At 46.2% G+C, this 23,050-nt stretch overlaps 1 protein-coding gene across 1 annotated transcript in view; it reads left to right on the top strand.

Moving 5' to 3' along the window:
* Positions 1 to 469: 469 nt before the first annotated feature.
* TMEM14A (transmembrane protein 14A) overlaps positions 470 to 23,050 on the top strand; it is a 29,043-nt gene continuing 6,462 nt past the window's right edge. Inside the window, exons 1-3 of the mRNA XM_040349818.1 lie at positions 470 to 577; positions 7,352 to 7,431; positions 11,549 to 11,650. Coding sequence (XP_040205752.1) covers positions 7,356 to 7,431; positions 11,549 to 11,650 — 178 coding nt within the window. The 5' untranslated portion in view covers positions 470 to 577; positions 7,352 to 7,355. The remainder of the gene's footprint in view (positions 578 to 7,351; positions 7,432 to 11,548; positions 11,651 to 23,050) is intronic.

Consider the following 23,050-nt stretch of genomic DNA (forward strand, 5'->3'; position numbering starts at 1 on the left):
CCCCCCTCCCCCCTGAAAGGTGTCAAATGTGACACCGGAGGGGGGGAGGGTTCCGATCAGCGGACTCCACTTTAGGGTGGAGGACCGCTTTAATAGAAAACTAAAGTAGAACGTAATGAACGTAATTTCTTGCAATACCGGACATAGTCACTAGATGGCAGCGGCAGGTAGGGCGTGAAATGACCGAATAGAAAACTAAAGTAGAACGTAATGAACGTAATTTCTTGCAATACCAGACATAGTCACTAGATGGCAGCGGCAGGTAGGGCGTGAAATAACCGAATAGAAAACTAAAGTAGAACGTAATGAACGTAATTTCTTGCAATACCAGACGTAGTCACTAGATGGCAGCGGCAGGTAGGGCGTGAAATGTCGAATAGAAAACTAAAGTAGAACGTGATGAACGTAATTTCTTGCAATACCAGACATAGTCACTAGATGGCAGCGGCAGGTAGGGCGTGAAATGACCGAATAGAAAAGTAAAGTAGAACGTGATGAACAGCAAAGAGGAAGTGAAAAACTTTTCTGACTAATGCCATAGTTGAAAGGTTGGAAGCTGGAGGCGGAGACCCAAGAGGTAGGCATGATCCGTGAATGCAGCTTTTAATTAGTAAATAGGGTCGATTAACGAGCTCCGATTATTAATAGGAAGGAGGCAGCTTGGGTTACAGCAGTGCTTTGTCTAGCTGCCTTAGTTTTACGTTTGCTTGGTGTTTACTGTTTATGATTTCTGTATAACTAGCTTCCCCTAAAGTGTTAGCTGCCTGTCACTTGGAGACATGATCACAGGAGGACTTAGACCAGATCTGGTGCACAATCTGTACAGGAGACTCATAGATTCATCTGATTGTCCTATTCCAGCTCTGATAACTGTTATTCTAGTAAAAGGAAAACAATAGCAAAAGGGAAGTATGAAAACAGAGCTCATACAGAGTAGAATGTGCCCATCTGATGAATAGAGCAGTTCTGCTTGGCCCCCTAGAGCCCATAGGTTGGGGGTGGTGGCATTGGCAACCTTTGTGCCCCTTGCAGTTCCACCCCACCCCACGTAAGGGCGTGCAGCGTGTTGTAGTTCTGGCTAAAAGTAACTGAAATGATGTGCAAAGTTCAAGGAATGTTCAACCTGTGGCCCTCAGAGCCCTCTGATGTGGCCCTCAACCTCAAACCAGGGAAGTGCATTTCTAATATATCCTACGGGTTTGGTGCGCTTTCTGAAAGTGTACCGCGCCTGCAAGATATATTAGAGGTCTATTGCAAAGCGCAGCTGACCCACAGGAAAGGATATGTAAAGGTTTGTTTAACCACTTGCCGACGGCCGTACGACTTTGTACAGCCGCAGGGTGGCTCTACTTCTCTGAGTGGCCGTCTTTATACGGCCTCCGCTCCTCCTGGCCACTGGGGGGCGCGCGCGCCTACCGCATCACTGAGATGCCGATGTGCGTGCCTGGCGGCCACGATGTCTGCTAGTCACCCGTGATCGGCGGTTACAGAGACAAGGACATGGATCTGTGTGTAAACACACAGATCCATGTCCTATCAGGGAGAGAGGAGACCGATCTGTGTCCCTTGTACATAGGGACACAGATCGGTCACATCCCCCAGTCAGTCCCCCTCCACACACAGTTAGAACACTATGCAGGGTACACATTTAACCCCTCCCTCACCCCCTAGTGTTAACCCCTTCAATGCCAGTCACATTTATACAGTAATTAGTGCATATTTATAGCACTGATCGCAGTACAAATGGGAATGGCGCCAAAAATGTGTCAAAAGTGTCCGATGTGTCCGCCATAATGTCGCAGTCCCAATAAAAATCGCAGATCGCCGCCATTACTAGTAAAAAAAAAAATCTGTCCCTTATTTTGTAGGCACTATAACTTTTGCGCAAACCAGTCGCTTATTGCGATTTTTTTTTTTTTATTTTTTTTTTTTACCAAACATATGTAGAATACATATCGGCCTAGACTGAGAACATTTTTAAAAATTGGGCTATTTATTATAGCAACAAGTAAAAAAATATTTTTTTTTTTTTCAAAATTATCGCTCTTTTTTTGTTTATAGTGCAAAAAATAAAAACCGCAGAGGTGATCAAATACCACCAAAGGAAAGCTCTATTTGTGGGGAAAAAAGGACGGCAATTTTGTTTTGGAGCCACGTCGCACGACCGCGCAATTGTCAGTTAAAGCGACGCAGTGCCGGAAGCTGAAATTTCACCTGGGCAGGAAGGGGGTATATGTGCCCAGTAAGCAAGTGGTTAAAAACAAACAAACTTGTCATACTTACCTCCTTTGTGCAGTTGGTTTTGCACAGAGTGGCCCCGATCCTCCTCTTCTGGGGTCTGTAAGCGGCTCTCCTGGTTCCTCCTCTTCTCGAGTGCCCAATTGGAGAGCCGCTCCCCCTGGGGGGAACTCGTTCGGGCGTGCTGCTGCGTCTGGTGACACAGACAGCAGGCCTCAGCCCTGCCCCCAGCTCCCGCATCATTGCATTTGATTGACAGCAGCGGGAGCCAATGGCTGCTATCTAACTATCGAATCAGGATTCAAGACACCGCCTGGAGCTGGTGTGCTTGTCTCCGTCGCTGGAAAGACCGGGTTCAGGTAAGTAAAAGGGGGGCTCTGGGAGGCAGCGCCGTCTAGGAGAAATTTACCTTGTAGTACGCCAAAGATGTCATTGCTGCATGCGCTGTGAAGAAATGACCCTCGGTGCCGTTTCTTCACTAGCAAGTGCCGTGACCGATGGTTTTCCACTCACATGCCCGGGAGTGACGTCACGCGACTCCCAGGCATGTCAGAGCCGAAGTCTGCGGCCCCGGTAAGAGGAAGGACGAAGATGGATGCAGCCACCAGTGGGGAAAGCGCAGGCTTCGTTTGCAGGTAAGTACAACATAATGGGCTAGTATGCATACTAGCCCATTGTGCTTTTACTTTGCAGGGGCAAAAGAGAAAGTAAAACCCATCAGGGTTTACTTCCTCTTTAATGCATTAAGGTGAAAAACCTCAAGGGTTTACAACCCCTTTAAGCTGCAGCGAATCTGTGTTAAAGAAGCCTTGGCTTAGGACAGTCAGGGCTTATTTCCATTTTCGGTTTGGGGGTGGTAAAACCCCATAGTTGAGACATGCTTTACCACCCCAACCACTGGTGTAGAGTTAGGACCCTTTCACACTTTCACAGTGCATTTAAAGTTTTTGTAAAGTATCTTTTTTTTTCTCTAAAAATAACAAACATGTTATACATACAGACTCAGCCCAGATCCTCCTCTTTCCATGTTCCTCTTTGGCTCTCCTGGCCCCTCCCTTCTGTCAAATGCCCCCACAGCAAGCAGCTCGCTATGGGGGCACCCCAGCTGAGTCACAACTGCCTGTGTCTATTCAGACACAGAGCCCCAGTCTGGCCCCACCCCCTCCATCTCCTGATTGGCTAACTGACTTTGATTGCCACTGGCTCCCGCTGCTGTGTCTCAGCCAAACAGGAGGAGAGTCCTGGAAGGCCAAGGAACTCATGGACATCGCTGGAGAGAAATGCAGCACAGGAAAGTATTAGCAGGGCCAGATTAAGAACATCATGGGCCTGGTGCTGAGGATTTTGGTGGGGCCTTTTAGGCTGCATTCACACCTCCGCGACAAGTAACGCCGCGTACGCGGCGTATTTTGCCGCGAATAGTGTAACTTTTTTTTTACAAATCCTTCCTATTGCTTTGTATGGCCGAACGCCAATGCCGCCTGAAAAAAAGGGTCCGGGACTTTTTTTCATGCCGCAGGTGTACGGCGTCTATGAGATGTGAACCATCTCATAGACAGCAATGGGAATTCTCCCCTCCAGCGGCACGAGCGGCCGGCGTCGGGCGTTTTGTCGCGGAGGTGTGAATGGGGTGTAATAAATAATAAATAAATGCGTGGGAATGACATGAACGCAGCCCAGCCAAGGCAAGTGACCAAAGGCACAGAACCCAGAAGGAAGACCGGGTGAAGATGGAAGTGCCCGGGCCCCGCCTGATTCATCGCAGCACTGGAGGGCTCAGTCTGAAAATTGAAGTGTACACTAATGTGCTAATATGCTGTGCATACTTGTACGTTGTGGCATAACCTACCCCAGGGCCTCTAAAAAGTAGTAATGTCAGGAAAGTTTACTACCGCTTTATTATCACAGGATCCCAGGAGCCTCTCATGGGGCTCCCTACTGACCCAGTGGTCCTTGGGCAGTGCCTAAGTGCACAGTTGCCAACATTTAAAAAATATTTTCAGGGCCACTTTTTTATATAAGTGCTATATTTAGAGTAGCTGAGATCCCCAATGTTCCTCTATACATCATAGTAGTAATCACAAAATTAAATGAGTACTAATAATGGGGCAGAACAAATATGAGAACTGAGATTTCCTTTAGTTGAACTAACAAAAGTGTGTCCATTCTAGAGCTGGTAACATTGAGGATATTCAGTATAATTTTAAAGAACTGTTTTTGTGGGTAAGCGACAAAGGGGAGGAGTATGGACGGTATATAAGTGGGAAGTATGTGCAGGTGAGGGAGAGGAATGTGGAGGGTCTAACAGTGGGCACTATGTACAGGAGAGGAGTACAAAGGGTACGGAAAAAAGCACTATGTACAGGAGAGGAGTGTGAAGGGTATGACAATGGGCAGTATGTACAGGAAGAGTGAGGGGGTATGACAGAGGGTAGTACGTACCAGAGAGAAGTGTGGAGGGTATGATGGGGCAGTATGTACAGGAGAGGAGTGTGGAGGGTATGACAGTGGGCAGTATGTACAGGAGAGGAATGTAGACGGTATGATAGTGGGCTCTATGTATAGGAGAGGAGTGTGGAGGGTATGACAGTAAACACTATGTATAGGAGAGGAGTGTGGAGGGTATGACAGTGGGCACTATGTATAGGAGAGGAGTGTGGAGGGTATGACAGTGAGCAGTATGTACAGGAGAGGAGTGTGGAGGGTGCGACAGTGGGCACTAAGTACAGGAGAGAAGTGTATGACAGCAGGCACTATGTATAGAAGAGGAGTGTGGAGGGTATGACAGTGGGCACTATGTACAGGAGAGGAGTGTGTAGGGTATGACAGTGGGTACTATGTATAGGAGAGAAGTGTGGAGAGTATGACAGTGGGCACTATGTACAGGAGAGGAGTGTGGAGAGTATGACAGTGAGCACTATGTACAGGAGTGGAAGGATATTTAGGGACTGAGTAGTGGTTAAGCGGGTCATACATGGATTGAAATGACGCCAATTATGCAGAGACCAGCCATAGTCAATCTATGTATGGGCTAGCTGGTTTTACACAAGTCAATCCATTAATCAACTTGAGTACAACCAGCCTGTTTTTTTTTCTTAAAACAATCAGTGCTGCCAGCTAAAGTTAGCAACACTGATCATTGTACGCACTGGCAGAACACAATAACACTGCAGGAGTGATTCCCCCATCCACAGGTCAGCAGGTGAGAGGGTGTGTGGGGACAGGCTGGGGAGAGATACTAGTCAGTGGCTGGGTAGGCACTGGTAGTATCAGAGCCAGATACACACAGGTTACATACGCCACGATCGTTAGAGCGAGAACAATAATTCTAGTACTAGACCTCCTCTGTAACTCTAAACATGTAACCTAAAAAAATGTAAAGCATCGCTTAGGATACCAAAAAAAATTGTGCTAACTAACTGTTTTTTTAATGAATGAAACATTTTTTTCCAAAAAAACATGTTTGAAAAATTGCTGCGCAAATACCGTGCTAGAGCTGCACAATTAATCGTTAAAAAAATCGTGATGTCGATTCAACCCCCCTGATGATCTTCAATGCAGAGTTTGCTGATTCTTTCATTTAACAAGTGGAGAGACTTTCAGCTGTCAAAAGAAAATATCTGGGCAGTCTGCCAAGTTTTTAACAGGAAACATTGTAACTGACACTTCCTTCTTAGATCAAAGGGATACACTTCTGTGTGTAAAGAACAAATCTGGGCAGTCTGCGAAGTTTGTAAACAAAATGAAACATTGTAACTAACTAACATTGTAACTAAATTTAACCACTTAAAGTCCAACACTTGTTTCTTAAAGGAGTTCTCTAAGCTAAAACTTTTAACCCCCGCTGTGCCCGGGCTGTAAAACTATACAAAATAAACTTTCACTTACCTGCCTACGATCCCCCGTTGTTCCAATATCGCCGTCCCGTTCTCCGGTCCCGGTCTCTTCCACTTCCTGCGGGTCGGTGACTCACAGTGCGCTCAGCCTATCAGCGGCCGCGACGGGACATTGCTGCGGCCACTGATAGGCTGAGCGCACTGTGAGTCACCGACCCGCAGGAAGTGGAACAGACCGGGACCGGAGAACGGGACGGCGATATCGGAACAACGGGGGATCGTAGGCAGGTAAGTGAAAGTTTATTTTGTATAGTTTTACAGCCCGGGCACAGCGGGGGTTAAAAGTTTTAGCTTAGAGAACTCCTTTAAGTTAGAAAGCAATATTATTTGCTAGAAAATTACTTGGAACCGCCAAACATTATATATATTTTGGCAGAGACTCTTGGGAATACAATGGCAATTGCTGCAATATGTTATGTCACACTGCATTTTCCCACTTCAATGAATAATAAAAACCATAAAAACAAAACAGTGAAGTTAGCCCATTTTTTTTTTGTTTGTTTTTTTGTTTTAATGTGAAAGATGATGTTACGCCGCAACAATCGTGAGAGAATCGTGATCTCTCTTCTAAGCAAAAAAATTGCAATTCTCATTTTAGCCAGAATCGTACAGCTCTATGCCGTGCAACATAAAAAGTGCAAAGACCACCATAGAGTAATTTTCTACAATTTTTACATGTAGTAGAGAAGTGTCAGAATTGGCCTGGGTGTTAAGGGGTTAATTACCATGAGTAATATACAAATAATTATTATAAGCCCTGTGATCCTATCAGTCTTCTGTAGTGTGTCAACTTGTATTTATATTGGCCGCTCTGAATGTAGCTTCTGACAGGCTGTGCAAGCAGGCCCGTATCTCCGGAACCATAAATGATAGCTGTCCCATATTTTGACCAGTTGTGGGGTAGCTCTTCCCATGCCTACCCCCAAATGTGGGGTTTCTGTGACCTCTGGTCATCGAGCTACAACCCCCCAAATTCGATCTTAGAAAAAAAAAATTCTTAAAAAAAAAAAAAAAAATTTTTTTTTTTTTTTTTTTTTTTGGGCAATTGGGCCTATCTTGAGAAAGGGGCCTGGAGCTGCAGCTCCATCAGCCCCATTGTTAATCCGGCCCTGAGTATTAGGGCGGCTGCTAAACACTTTTTTTTATCTTAATGCATATTGGGATATGTCAGTGTTTTAATAATCAATAGTTATAGCTATGTCTGTGAATATTTTCAGAATCATGGATATTGACTGGATTGGGTTTGGATATGCTGTACTCTTGGCCTTTGGTGGCTTTTTGGGGTTTTCTCAGAAAGGTAAGTGTTAAAAAAAGAATGTAATCTTGATTGTCATCCATTTTGTTGTCCTAATCTTTAAGTTAGGTACGCAAAGGTAATTTACCAATTATTTTAAACACTATCATTTAATATTAAAATGTAACATCCTGTACTTTTATAGTAGTATTTTGTTAGATTGTGATAGGTTGAAATACATTTTGGCATGTCCGGGATGTGTGAGTACAAGACCCCATTCACACCTCAGCGTTTTGTAGCTTCAAGCTCGAAGCCCCAAAAAGTTGGAGGAGAAACAAATCAAATCTTCTCTATGGAGACAGTTCACATCTCCACTACTAGTCACCTGAAGCTGAAAAACATTCTGGGGTTTATCTTGTAGCTCGAATCAGGCAGATTTGTGTGTTTTTTAAGTGTTTTTTGTTCCATAGAAATGCATGGAAACGCTTGATTTTGAGTGTTTTATCGCAATTTGTCACAGGTTTATAATAATAAATAAAATATATAAATAAATATTAATCATAAATGAATAAAGAATAACATTACCCTAACCCCAACTCTTATCCCTAATATTAACCCCTAACTCCTAACCCTAATATTAAATAATAATCCCTAATAATAACCCCTAACCCCATACCTAACAAAAAAGTAATAATAATTAAAATAATAAGTTAATAAATACATATGCAAACCCTTAACCATAATCTAACCCAGGGCTAGACAAATCCCGGTCGCCAGGTCGCCATGGCGACTAGAAATAGTGTCCTGGCGACTTGGCTTGGAAGGTGGGCTGGCGCCATCTGGTGGTGAGCCGTTGGTATTACAAGTTATTACCACCAGATGTGAGCTGGCGCCATCTGGTGGTGGCCGTTGGTATTACAAGTTAAGCATTACAAGTTAAACAGCAATTCTAATGTAATTTTTCACTATTTTTCATTGCCATCTTCTTCCCTCTAATTAGAACCCCCAAACATTATATATATATATATATTTTTATCCTAACACCCTAGAGAATAAAATGGCGATCGTTGCAATACTTTCTGTCACGCCGTATTTGCGCAGCGGTCTTACAAGCGCACTTTTTTGTGAAAAAATTACACTTTTTTTTTTAATAAAAAAATAAAACAACAGTAAAGTTATCCCCATTTTTTTTAATATTATAAAAGATAATGTTACGCCGAGTAAATTCATACCCAACATGTCACGCTTCAAAATTGCGTCCGCTCGTGGAAGGCCGACAAACTTTAACCCTTTAAAATCTTCATAGGCAACGTTTAAAAAAATCTACAGGTTGCATGTTTTGAGTTACAGAGGAGGTCTAGTGCTAGAATTATTGCTCTCGCTCTACCAATCGCGGCAATACCTCACATGTGTGGTTTGAACACCGTTTACATATGCGGCACTGCTCACGTATGTGTTCGCTTCTGCGCGCAAGCTTGTCGGGACGGGGTGCGTTTTCTGGCTCCTAACTTTTTTAGCTGGCTCCTAGTTTCCAAGCAAATTTGTCAAACCCTGATCTAACCCCTTACAAAATAAAGTTCAAAAATAATAAATAAAAGTGGATGAAACGCTGAAAAACATAGCTACAAATGATGTAATAGATTATATTTTTCTCTATTGGCTAATAAAAAATGCCAAAGCCCAAAAACGCTTTAAAAACTGTACAAAAACACAAAAAATGCCTACAAAACACCAACAAAAATAAAAAAACATGACGCAGCCTAATGCCGCGTACACACGATGGGAATTTCTGACAAGAAATGTTCAATGTGAGCTTTTGGTCGGAAATTCCGACCGTGTGTAGGCCCCATCAGACATTTTCGACAGCAAAAATTCCAATCGTCTGTATGCAATTCCGACGCATAGAAATCCTATGCATGCTCGGAATCATTGAACTTAATTTTTCTCGGCTTGTCGTAGTGTTGTACGTGACCGCGTTCTTGACGTCCGTAATTTCCGACAACTTTTGTGTGACCGTGTGTATGCAACACAAGTTTGAGCCAAAATTCCATCGGAAAAAATCCATGGTTTTGTTGTCGGAATTTCCCATCGTGTGTTCGCGGCATTAGGGGACACGTGACTGGTTTCTCTGCATAGATATTGACATATAAAGCTGTTTTAATTTATCACCGCTCTAGAACAGTGTTTCTCAACTCCAGCCCTCAAGGCGCCCACAACAAGACATATTTTCAGGCTGTCTATTATTTTGCACGGGTGATTTGATCAGTTTGACTGCCTTAGTAATTACCACAGCCGTTTCATCTGAGGGAAATCCTGAACAAAATGACCTGTTGGGGCGCATTGAGGACTGGAGTTGAGAAACACTGTTCTAGAGAGAATAACTACATTTCTAGTCTGCCCCGCTTAGATTGCATTTATTAGACGACCTTAAATGTGATGGCCAACTTGGTTGACCGGTAACAGGGTTTGAGACTAATGCCCTGTACACGCGATCGGTTCGTCTGATGAAAATGGACCGATGGACCGTTTACATCGGACAAACCGATTGTGTGTGGGCCCCATCGTTTTTTTTCCATCGGTGAAAAAAATAGAACCTGTTTTAAATTGTTCTTATGGTTAAAAAACCTATAGAAAAAAACAATCGTCTGTGGGGAAATCCATTGGTCAAAAATCCACGCATGCTCAGAATCAAGTCGACGCATGCTCGGAAGCATTGAACTTAATTTTTCTCAGCACTTCGTTGTGTTTTACGTCACCGCATTGGACACGATCGGATTTTTAACCGATGGTGTGTAGGCAAGACTGATGAAAGTCGGCTTCATCGGATATCTGATGAAAAAATACATCGGTCCGTTTTCATGAGATATCCGATCGTGTGTACAGGGCATAAGGCCTAGTACACATGAGCCGAACGTCGGGGACAAATAAAAGTCGGCCGACATTGGGCCTGTGTTCATGGCAGCGGGTCCAACGTAAGCCGGCCATTTGGCTGACTTCTGTTGGAAGAGCCAGCTGGAAAACTGGCGGTCGACCGGCTCCTGATCAGTGCTCTCAGCCAATGGCAGGGAGCGCTGACTGGTGTGTTCTGCCTTGCTGGGTTCAAAAAATTCTATCCATTAAGGTGAACAAACATCCGACTATACCACAACCCCAGGCCCCCCGTTATACTTACCTGACCCCTCGAAAGTCCCGCGCTCGGCCCTGACATCCTCTTCGCCGCTCAGCCTGGCCTAGAACGGTTGCATTGAAAGCAGCGCAGCAATTGGCTGGCACTGCTGTCAATCACATCCAATGATGGGGCGCGCCGAGGGGCGGGGCCGAGTGATACAGTGAGCGGCTATGGCCGCTCGATGTATCACAGGAGCACGCCCGCAAGGACTCCACACAATGCTAGGGAGCTCGCATGACTGTGTGGAGTTCTTGCGGGGAGGACCAGAGACAGCCGCCGAGGGACCCCAGAAGAAGTGGATCGGGGCCACTCTGTGCAAAACGAGCTGCACAGTGGAGGTAAGTATAACATGTTTGTTATTTTAAAAAAAAATGTTTTTGTTTACAACCCCTTTAAGCTAACTATTCACACAGGTGTTAAGGCAGCCCATTAATTCTGAATGGGCTGCCAACACACAAGAACAGCTAGAAAACATACATGCAGCATTTTTTCTGATGTAGTGCACCACAGTGCAGACATTTGTTGAGGGGCCATTTAAATGGTATTGTAACATGACACACATAAGCATAAACGTCTGCTTTGGCCCTTAAAAGGAAAAAGTATATTTGCATAAAATCAGCTGCTTATATCTCTGGACCTATAGGTTGTTTAGAAATGCAGTTTTCACTAAAGCTAACATCTGCTTATGAAGTTATTTTCATTATATTGTCAGCTGGAATTGCCCAGGTTGGCTGTTTTTACTTTAATGGGCACCTGTGTCATGGGCAGACATAGAATACCAACATCTACAACCTTTACAACCTATAGCGTTCAAAATCTTTCTTTTTTGTATGTGTGCACCCAACCTGTGTACACCTTTGTTACTTCCTTTGGATCTCTGGTCCATCCTTTGAGTAATAAGTTCTCTCTCTTTAGGCCACTGAATCTTAAAGTATATGCAGTAATTGCATGTTTATAGGTTACATAGGATCACTATAGATTCGGTTTCATAGATCTCTCTTTCCATTCCAGGTAGTATTGTGTCCTTGGCAGCTGGTCTCACTTTTGGTTTGCTTGCTGCTTATGGGGCATTCCGTGTTTCATACGATCCAAGGGATATCAAGATATCATTGAGTAAGTGAAATAAGATGTGTTTAAGTGGAATATATGTAGAGAGACCTGTGGTTTGTACTGTGCTATTGGACCTTGTGATTTATATGTAAGAATATACAGTATAAAAAAAACTGATTCAGTTATTGTTCTATGTGACTTGAAGTTTGTTCGTCGACATTGATTTTAGTGCTGCTGTTATTAGTATGCTAGATAATGCGTTAAGCAAACAAAACCCACAGACCTCATAAATATAGCTTATTGTAATTAGTATAACTAAGGGTTGTACCCAGGACTCTAAGGCCCCTTTCACATTGGGCGGTGGAGCCGCGGTGACGGTATAGCCACGCTATTTGTAGCGCCGCTATACCGTCGTATTTACCGCGATATTCGGGCGCTAGCGGTGAGGTTTTAACCCCCGCTAGCGTCCGAAAAAGGGTTAATATCGCGGTTTCCCATTGATTTCAATGGGAAGGCGCGGTATAGGAGCGGTAAACACACCACTCCTATACCGCTCCAAAGATGTGGCTAGCAGGACTTTTGGAGCGTTCCTGCTACCGCACCGCTTCAGTGTGAAAGCCTTCGGGCTTTCACATTGAAGCCTGCAGGGCATGATTTTTTCATGCGGTATAGCAGTGCTATTTTTAGCGCTGTACCGCATGAAAAACATCTCAATGTGAAAGGGGCATAAGGGCTCCACCACACAAGGTACATTGACCTGCATTGATCAGCATTTGGCAAACACAGACTAAGACCCCATTCACACCTGAGCGTTTTGTAGCTTGAAGCGTGACGCTACAGGGGAAATGGAGGGGAAAAAATCAATTATTCTCTATGGAGATGGTTCACATCTCCACTACAAAACGCCGGAAGCCAGAAGTTCAAAAACGCCTGAAGCTCAAACAAGTTCTGGGACTTTTTTTTAGGCAGATTTGGGCGTTTTTCTGCTTTTTACATTGGTGACCCTAGACCTGTCCAAAATCGTGGTAAAAAACGTCGCAAAAATCGTGGCAAAATCGCGGCAAAATGCTGCGCTCAGGTGTGAATGCAGCCTTAAAGTGATACTAAACACACACTTTTTCATTTACATTATCCCTTCTCTTTATGTATATGGATAATGATACTGTAATTATTTTAATAAAAAAAAACTCAGAGGGCCAGATTCTTGTAGAATCTGCGGCGGCGTAGCGTAAGCCATTTACACTATGCCGCCGCAACTTACTAGAGCAAGTGCCGTATTCTCCAAGCACTTGCTCCGTAATTTGCGTCCGCGTAGTGTAATTGGGCCGGCGTAAGGCCGCGTAATTCAAAGGGGGCGGCTTGTATTTAAATTAAGCGCGCCCCCGCGCCGATCGAACTGCGCTTAAAATAGCCCAGTGCGCATGCTCCAGTTCTCGACGGAAAACGTCAATGACGCCGACGTGGGCGTCATTGACGTGAAGTCGTATTCGCGGACGACTTAGGAAAACGACGTAACCGACGGAACAAGCCGACGCTGACCCAACGCCATACTTAACATGGCATACGACGGACCTACGTAAACTTGCCCCTCATATTAGCAGGGGCAAGTTTACGCTTATGTAAACGTCGTAAATTATCTGCGTCGTTCGCGAGTACGTTCGGGAATCGGCGTAAATTGCTAATTTACATAAGGGGAAAACAATGTCGGCGACACCTAGCGGCGGGAAAAAAAATGCATTTAAGATCTGACAGCGTAAGAGCCTTACACTTGTCAGATCTAAGGGATATCTATGCGTAACTGATTCTAAGAATCAGTCGCATAGATAGGCCGGGCCAGATTAGGACTTACGACGGCGCAAATGGCTTTGCGCCGTCGTAACGCCTTTGAGAATCTGGCCCTAAGTAAATAGCATATACCGAGGGCAGTACACTCGTGTATAGTCGGGCAGGCTCGGCTCCTCTTGCGCTTACGTCCTGGACATACAGGACGTGAGCGTGAGAGTAGCCGAGCCTGCCCAACTATACACGAGTGTACTGCGCTCGGTATATGCCGGCGCAGTATTCAAACTTGGCGCGGGGATCGAGCGGGGAGGACGCCGCAGAAGGATGCCGGACCCGACGAAGAGGACACCCGAAGCCGCAGACGGACGCCGGACCCGACGAGGCCGCCGATGGACGCCGTGCAAGACACCAAAACTGTAAGTACAAAAATCTTTTTTCCACAGGAATGCGGGTCCACTTTAGGGGTGCGCGCTATACGCCGGAGCGCGCAATTCCCCCGATAAATATGGTAATACAACATGTATTTATGTTTTTAATGATGTGGGTTTAATGACACTAGGGCTCATAGGAAACAATTGTTTTATATGTGCCCTGTTCCCCTGTTCACACCATACATGTGCAGTGTGTAAAAATCCAGAAGGTATTTGAATAAAAATACATTTTGTGACATTTCAATAAACGCAAAAAAAATTAAGAAAAAAGGTAAACCGTGCAATGCGTAACTCATCACAGCACAGCATACTCAACACACTCCGTCATACTGGTGTGAAGGAGCCCTGAGACTTTACCTCATTGATGTAATCCTATATTTACAATGTCTTGTATTTTTTGTCTCCAAATAAACCAAATTGTACAGTTATAACATAAAATATGTGAGTACCAATAAAAGTGCCAGTATAATAAACATCCTCACATTTTATTAGAGGCAACTACCTAAAGATGGTATCCTGCTTTAAAGTACAGTGAAACCTCGGATTGCGAGTAATGCGGTTAACGAGCATTTCGCAATACGAGCACTGTATTTTTAAAAATCCTAATGCGGTTTGTGAGTGTTGTCTCACAAAACGAGCAGGATTCAACCACAGCGGTGTGCAGTACCGCGTTTGGCCTGATGTGGGGGGGGGGCGCGGAAATGTTAGGAAAGACTAGGAGGTCAGCCGAGCTGTCCTCTGGCCTTTTTCGTGTGTTCCCGAGGCTCTCCAGCGCCCCCCCACTTCTGGCCGCATGCGGTATTACATGCCATTGAAGTCAATGCGGAACAAATTATTTTGTTTCCATTGACTTCAATGGGGAAACTCGCTTTGATATGCGAGTACTTTGGATTACGAGTACTCTCCTGGAACGGATTATGCTCATAATTCAATGTTCCACTGTATATACAAGTGCTGATAAATATTGAGCCTTACCCAGAAGAAAATTGAGCTAGGAAGTAAACGCAACACATTTATTTTACAAAACCCCCCAGGAAGTCAATGCACTTGTGAAACCTGTCCTGCAGCTTAAGTCTCTGCAAATAAAATTCTTCCGACTGCCGTGTAACCAATCATTTGTAGCATTAGTTGCCTCCGGAACACTCCTAAATCGTTGTCCCATTAGGTGTTTTTTGAGATTGGGGAGCAGATGATAGTCATAATGAGCCAGGTTGGGCGAATAGGGTATATGGGACATCACTTGAAAGCTTAAGGAGTTCAGTTTTGTCATTGTTACACCTGCAGTGTGTGACGAAACGTTGTCATGCAACAGGATGACACCTTTGGAGAGCTTTCTCACCTCGTCTTTCAGGACAGCACCTGGAGAGAGCGCAGCTCCACCCACTTCCCAGGAAACACTGCAGTCAATGCTATAAATTCCGCCCCCTTCCACCATGGCCTCAGTTGTAGTGTTTCCTCCGGCCATGGTGGAAGCGCTGCAGGGAACCAGGGGTGTGCTGTTCTCTCCCCAGGCGGGGAAGGTGGATTGTTTTTGAGCATACCGGTGTTTTAGGTTAGGATTCAACAAACAATAGTCACTGCCCCTACCTATGAATGGTATAATAAGGAGCGCTGGAATGGGCGTATAAACATACAGAAACATAGAATATCCAGGCTCAAACTTACCGACCAATCAGCAACCAACCAAATTCCCCTGTCTAACTGGTGCGTTAAAAACAGAGGCTTAGTTGCACACATCTGCAAATGCATGTGTAAGCTGCAGGCCCCGTCAAGGCGCTCTGTGTAAACTGCAGTCCTAACTGCAACATTGCATTTTATGTCTCCTCAGTGGGAGCACATGACTGCTGATGGATAGATAAGGGGCAGGTGACTGGAGGAGCCCAGCCCTCAATAAAGGGGCAGGAACACACTGCACACTAAGCACATGGAAGCAAAGGTGCTAGTGCGTTGCCTGACCACAATGACAAAAATTCAACAAACAATAGTCACTGCCCCTACCTATGAATGGTATAATAAGGAGCGCTGGAATGGGCGTATAAACATACAGAAACATAGAATATCCAGGCTCAAACTTACCGACCAATCAGCAACCAACCAAATTCCCCTGTCTAACTGGTGCGTTAAAAACAGAGGCTTAGTTGCACACATCTGCAAATGCATGTGTAAGCTGCAGGCCCCGTCAAGGCGCTCTGTGTAAACTGCAGTCCTAACTGCAACATTGCATTTTATGTCTCCTCAGTGGGAGCACATGACTGCTGATGGATAGATAAGGGGCAGGTGACTGGAGGAGCCCAGCCCTCAATAAAGGGGCAGGAACACACTGCACACTAAGCACATGGAAGCAAAGGTGCTAGTGCGTTGCCTGACCACAATGACAAAAATTCAACAAACAATAGTCACTGCCCCTACCTATGAATGGTATAATAAGGAGCGCTGGAATGGGCGTATAAACATACAGAAACATAGAATATCCAGGCTCAAACTTACCGACCAATCAGCAACCAACCAAATTCCCCTGTCTAACTGGTGCGTTAAAAACAGAGGCTTAGTTGCACACATCTGCAAATGCATGTGTAAGCTGCAGGCCCCGTCAAGGCGCTCTGTGTAAACTGCAGTCCTAACTGCAACATTGCATTTTATGTCTCCTCAGTGGGAGCACATGACTGCTGATGGATAGATAAGGGGCAGGTGACTGGAGGAGCCCAGCCCTCAATAAAGGGGCAGGAACACACTGCACACTAAGCACATGGAAGCAAAGGTGCTAGTGCGTTGCCTGACCACAATGACAAAAATTCAACAAACAATAGTCACTGCCCCTACCTATGAATGGTATAATAAGGAGCGCTGGAATGGGCGTATAAACATACAGAAACATAGAATATCCAGGCTCAAACTTACCGACCAATCAGCAACCAACCAAATTCCCCTGTCTAACTGGTGCGTTAAAAACAGAGGCTTAGTTGCCTTTGTTTTAGGTTAGGAGGTGATCCTCCAGAGGCGGACCCGACTTCTCCCCTGACGCGCGGGTGAAGGTCGGGTGCTTCTCCTCTTCGTTCCGGCGAGGACAGAGGCTGCTGGAGGTCCCGCTCCCTTAGTCCGGGCATCGTTGCTTGCGGGGGGACGGTCAGGTGCCGTCCTTCCGGCATACGAGGCTCCGGAGCGGAGGGCGCAGTGACGTCCTTTCCGGGTGGAGGCGGGACTTCCGGCGGCGCGTGGCGGCTTCCGGTTCCGGCCGCCTGGAACGCAAGAGGGGGAGTGAGCTTCGGCGGTGCTATTTCCGGGTCTCGCAGCGGCGAGAGGAACCCGGGAGATTTAAAACAGCTGTCGCACGCCCGCAGCGTTCTGGGACCATGGAGCCAGAAGACGCAGCGGAGGTGGCGGGAGCAGGAGCCACAAGCACCAGCCCGGCCCAGGTAGGAGACCCAGCGAGGGTCAATGTACCAGGGTGTTGTTATGTCCCTCTTTTCTGCCCCTTCGGGGGAGGGGAGCCTGCCTCACTCACCCTAGTCACTTCTGTGGGTGCGTGTAGTTTTCTGGTACAGCGGTGATGGGTGCTGGTTTTTATTTGTTCACTAGCTGTGTGCACTTGTGTGTTTTGTTGGCTGGCGTACAAAGGTTAAACATAGCGTTGTTGTCCTTTGTGTCGTTTCAGAAAGTTAAAGAAAAACTTAAAGTGGTAGAACCTCCTCCTTCCAAGAAGCGGTGTGCTACTTGTAAAGCTTCCCTTAAAGGGAACTGGACCAAACCTTTATGCAAAACTTGTATTGCGGAGATTGTCAGGGGGGAAGCCTCTACTAGTTCGGCCTCTGAGCAGACCACCGTCAAGGGAACGGGGGAGTTGCTCTCTTCATTTAGGGAGGAGTTGCACCAGACTTTCCAGTCTTTTCGCTCCTTCCTGGACAAGGGTCCGACTAAAGGATCTAAGGCCAGGGCCAGTACCCCCTCCACATCTAGAAGGTTAGACAGTGAGTCCGAGGAGGAGGAACCTGAAAATGCTATTTCAGGATCAGAGGCGGAGGATGAAGAAGAAAAGGATACTTCTTCCTCACGCTATAAACTGTCCTTAGAGGAGGTTGATGACCTATTAAGGACAATTCATTCTACCCTAAACATTAAAGAAGATGCGACTCAGCTGTCATTGCATGACAGGATGTACCAGGGTTTGGATGAGGTAAAACATCGCACCTTCCCGGTACATAAAGTATTGTCTGAGACAATTAAAAGAGAATGGAAGGACCCAGAGAAGGCACCCTTCTTTTCTAAATCTCTGAAAAGGAGATTTCCTTTCGATGAAGATCCAACGCAGGCCTGGAATAAAAGGCCTAAACTGGATGCAGCATTCTCAAAAGTTTCCCGCAATACGGACCTAGCTTTTGAGGATACAGGTGCCCTTAAGGATCCCCTGGATAAAAGAGCAGATAGCCTGCTCAAAAAAGCCTGGGATACCTCCTTGATTAATCTTAAACCAGCTATGGCATCCACTGTGGTGGCCAGAAACCTTGAGCATTGGCTGGATCAGCTCAAAGGTCACATTGAGGCCGGTACCTCTCGTAGAGAGCTTTTGGAGTCCTTTCCAGTCCTTATGAAAGCGGTAGGCTATATAGCGGATGCTTCGGCTGAATCCGTGAAGCTCTCCGCCAGATCCTCGGCGTTGATAAATTCAACCAGAAGGGCCTTATGGGTTAAGACCTGGCAGGGGGACACAGCCTCTAAGCTGAAACTGTGTGGGTTACCTTTTGAAGGAGACTTGGTTTTTGGCACAGGACTAGACACCGTCCTAGATAGGACGGCGGATAGAAAGAAGGCTCTTCCTTTAAAAAAGGTAGATTCGGGGCCCAAGAAAAATTTTCGTCCTTTTTTCCAAGCCAAGGGTCCTAAGGAGGCACAAAGAGGTCAGGGTGGTAGACCCTGGCGGTCCCAGAGGGGCCGCGGGAAGCCTGGGGTGTTGTTTCGCTCCCCCAGCCAACCTGCTAAGCCCCAGTGACGGTCTCCCAGCTGTGGGTGGTCGGCTCCAAGCCTTCCTTCCACAGTGGGCAGAGGCGACGTCCAGTCCGTATGTGCTCAAACTGATTGCAGAGGGATACGCACTGGAGTTTTCGGGAAAACCACCGTCGCGGTTTTATGTGACCCAATTGCCCAGGGAGCAAGAGAAGTCTCAGGCTATGCTGACATTAGTGGAGGATTTTCTCCAACAGAGGGTGATTACGCCAGTTCCCCAGAGAGAACAGGGGGAGGGCTGTTATTCCCATATATTCCTTGTAAAGAAGCCGTCGGGCAAATTCAGGTTAATTTTAAACCTGAAGGTCCTGAATCTAGCTATCCGGTACAAGAGATTCCGCATGGACTCTATATACTCGGTGAGAAAGCTTCTTCCCCTGGGGTGCTTTCTAGCTTCAATAGATTTAAGGGATGCTTATTTGCACGTCCCGATCAGGACTTCCTCCCAGCGCCATCTGCGTCTAGCCATCAGAACAGAGAGCGGGGTGAGACATTTTCAATTCAGAGCCCTCCCATTCGGCCTTTCCTCCTCTCCCAGAGTCTTTTCAAAAGTGGTGGCAGAGGCCTTGGCACCCCTGAGGCTCAGGGGGATTTCTATAATTCCATACTTGGACGACCTCCTGCTGTTCGCCAAGTCGGAGGAGCAGCTTCTCCTGGACCTGAGGAGGACCCAGGCTCATTTGGAAGGGCTCGGTTGGATCCTGAACAAAGAAAAGTCAAGTCTAGTGCCCTCCCAGAGGATAGTCTTTCTAGGATACGTTATAGACTCTGTTCAAGGGAAAATCTTTCTACCAGAAGAAAAGATAGAGAAAGTTCAGGCTGCGGTGAAGACAATTCAGACGAATGTGCCGATTTCTGTGCGCTCAGCCATGTCCACAATGGGCTTACTCACGGCCGCCATTCCGGCGGTGCAGTGGGCTCGTCTTCATTCAAGGGACCTACAACAGGTGATCCTTCAGAATTGGACCCATGGGGAATCCCTAGAGAAGAGATTCAGAGTTCCGTCTTCAGTGAAGAGGAAACTTTGGTGGTGGAGAGGCCAGGCAGATCTGCGCCTAGGTCTGTCTTGGTCCTTCCCCACTACAAGGGTCCTAACTACGGACGCGAGTTCGTGGGGATGGGGTGCTCACCTGGACGGGCAGATGGCACAGGGATCCTGGACGAGGGAAGAGTCCAGAAGGTCCTCCAATTGGAGGGAACTCAGGGCCATTTGGTTAGGGCTAAGGGCCTTTCAGGAGCTGATTCTGGACCAACATGTCCAGATTCTGTCAGACAACGCCACAGCAGTGGCGTATGTTTCCAGACAGGGGGGCACGAGAAGCAGAGTACTCCTCAGTCTGGCCTTACAGACTCTGTCCTGGGCAGAGGTGAACTTGGCTTCCCTATCGGCAGTACACCTAAAAGGCAGCCTAAACATGCTGGCAGACTTTTTAAGTCGGACAAGGGTTCTGGAATCGGAGTGGTGTTTATGCCCGGAGGTCTTCCAAGAGCTAGTAAACAAGTGGGGAACTCCTCAGATAGACCTGTTCGCGGCCCAGTCCAATGCCAAGGTTCCAGTTTATTTCTCTCTAAACAGAATGGATCAGGCAGAGGGTCTAGATGCGTTAGTTCAACGCTGGCCCTTCCGCCTGTGCTATGCCTTCCCCCCGGTTCAGATCATTCCCTTAGTGTTACGGAAGCTTCAGGAGGAGAAGACTACTCTGATCCTGATAGCCCCGTACTGGCCCAAGAGGCCTTGGTTTTCGAGTCTGTTGGAACTGGCGGTAGAAGACCCCTGGGTTCTACCAGTCAGAAGAGATCTACTTTTTCAGGGCCCTCTACTGCATCCAGACGTGAGTCGGTTAAGGCTCACGGCCTGGTTACTGAAGAGCTAATTCTTAGCAGGAAGGGTCTATCCAAACGTTTGGTAGATACGCTACTTAGTAGTAGGAAAGAGGTCACGAGGGCCATCTATTTCAAGACTTGGAAGGTTTTCAATTCTTGGTGTGAAGTTAAAAATTATTCTGCTTTAAATACTTGTTCCGTCTTGGAGTTTTTACAAGACGGTATGGATAAGGGTCTGGCAGCCAGCACCTTAAAAGCGCAGGTGGCGGCTTTGTCAGTGTTTCTAGAGAGACGTTTATCTCTAGAGCCCTATGTCATCAGATTTTTTAAGGCCTTAGCCAGGGCTAGGCCTTCCCCGTTTAAATTTTTCCCCAAGTGGGATTTATCAGTGGTTCTGGGGGGTTTGACTCAAAAACCCTTCGAACCACTGGTAGACGCCTCTGTAAAGTTTCTAACTTTAAAATTGGTGCTTTTGGTGGCGGTCACCTCAGCAAGGAGGATTAGCGAGCTTCAGGCGCTTTCCGTTTTGGAGCCTTTTTTGTCAATCTTCCCTGATAGGGTAGTATTAAGGACTGATCCGAGTTTTCTTCCGAAGGTAGTGTCAGTATTTCATAGGACGCAGGAAATAGTGTTACCTACCTTTTGTCCAACTCCTTCTTGTCCGAAGGAGAGGGAATTCCATTCCTTAGATGTCAGGAGATGCATTAGACGCTATCTAGAGGTCTCTAGCGAGTTCAGAAGGGCGAATTCGCTTTTCGTTCTGTTTTCAGGATCCCGCAAGGGGCATGGGGCTTCCAAAAGTACGCTGGCTAGATGGTTGCGCATGGCTATCCATGAGGCATACAAAGCTAAAGGTTTGGATCCCCCTCCGGGAGTAATGGCCCATTCTACTAGGGCGGTGGCAACTTCCTGGGCAGAACGGGCTGGAGCTTCACCAGAGCACATCTGTAAAGCGGCAACGTGGACGAGCTTTTCCACCTTCGCTCGTCATTATAGGATGGATTTGCTCTCTGTGTCAGAGCAGTCTTTTGGCAGGAAGGTCCTGCAAGCGGTGGTCCCACCCTAGAGTAAGTACTCGGTTATCATCTCCAGGTGCTGTCCTGAAAGACGAGGTGAGAAAACCTTAGTTAGACTTACCGGTAATGGTATTTCTATGAGTCTTTCAGGACAGCACCGATAACCCGCCCTTTTATTATTAAAGATAATATATATATATGCTAATGTGTGTAGTTTCTATGTTCTGCTTATCTAATTTCAGCGTGGCCGGAGGTACTCGTGAACAACTGAGGCCATGGTGGAAGGGGGCGGAATTTATAGCATTGACTGCAGTGTTTCCTGGGAAGTGGGTGGAGCTGCGCTCTCTCCAGGTGCTGTCCTGAAAGACTCATAGAAATACCGTTACCGGTAAGTCTAACTAAGGTTTTCCTCAACGTTTTTACTTGATATTTTGCCTCAACTTCATCAATAAAGCACAGCAATATGTTGCATTGATGGTTGAACCCTTTTGGAGGTAGTCCACCAGCAGAACTCTCTTCTTATCCCAAAAAACTGTTGCCATTTGCTTCTGCACTGACCTTTGCACATGGAACTTCTTTGGCCTGGGGGAACAACTGTGCCTCCATTCATTGTCTCAGGATCATAACAGTAGATCCATGTCTCATCACCAGTTACCAGTTTGTCCAGGAAATCTAACGAATTTCTTCCAAAATGTTCCAAAACAGCCACCGATGTCTCTACACATTTCCTCTTTTTTTCAGGTGGCAAAAGTTTTTGGGATCCACTTTGCTGCAAGCTTTCTCATTTCTAAGGCCGCGTACACACGATCGGTAAGAATGGTCTGATGGACCGTTTTCATCAGTCCAAACCGATCGTGTGTGGGCGCCATAGGTTAGTTAACCTTCGGTCAAAAAAATAGCAACTTGCTTTAAAATTTAACCGATGGACGCCTAACCGATAAGTCAAAACCGATCGCTAGTACGCACGAGCATTGGTTAGAAATCCATGCATTCTCAGAATCAAGTCGACACATGCTTGGAAGCATTGAACTTCATTTTTTTCAGCACGTCGTTGTGTTTTATGTCACCGCGTTTTGATACGATAGGTTTTTTAACTGATGGTGTGTAGGCACATCAGACCATCAGTCAGCTTCATCGGTTAACCGATGAGAACGGTCCTTCGGACCGTTCGCATCGGATGGACTGATCGTGTGTACGAGGCCTATGTCGTTGTGGATAATAGCACCAACTCTCTCACGTGATATTCCCAGATATGTAGCAATACATTTGGCTGATATTCGACAGTCTTCCATGATCATGTCATGGATGGCATTCACATTTGCAGGCACAGAGACAGAAACAGGCCTTCCACTGGGTTTCTCACTTTCAACACCGAAATGACCAGTTTTAAAATTGACAACCCAACGTTTAAC

The sequence above is a fragment of the Rana temporaria genome, chromosome 4 (genome assembly GCF_905171775.1).
Source record: "Rana temporaria chromosome 4, aRanTem1.1, whole genome shotgun sequence".
NCBI classification, from domain to species: domain Eukaryota; kingdom Metazoa; phylum Chordata; class Amphibia; order Anura; family Ranidae; genus Rana; species Rana temporaria.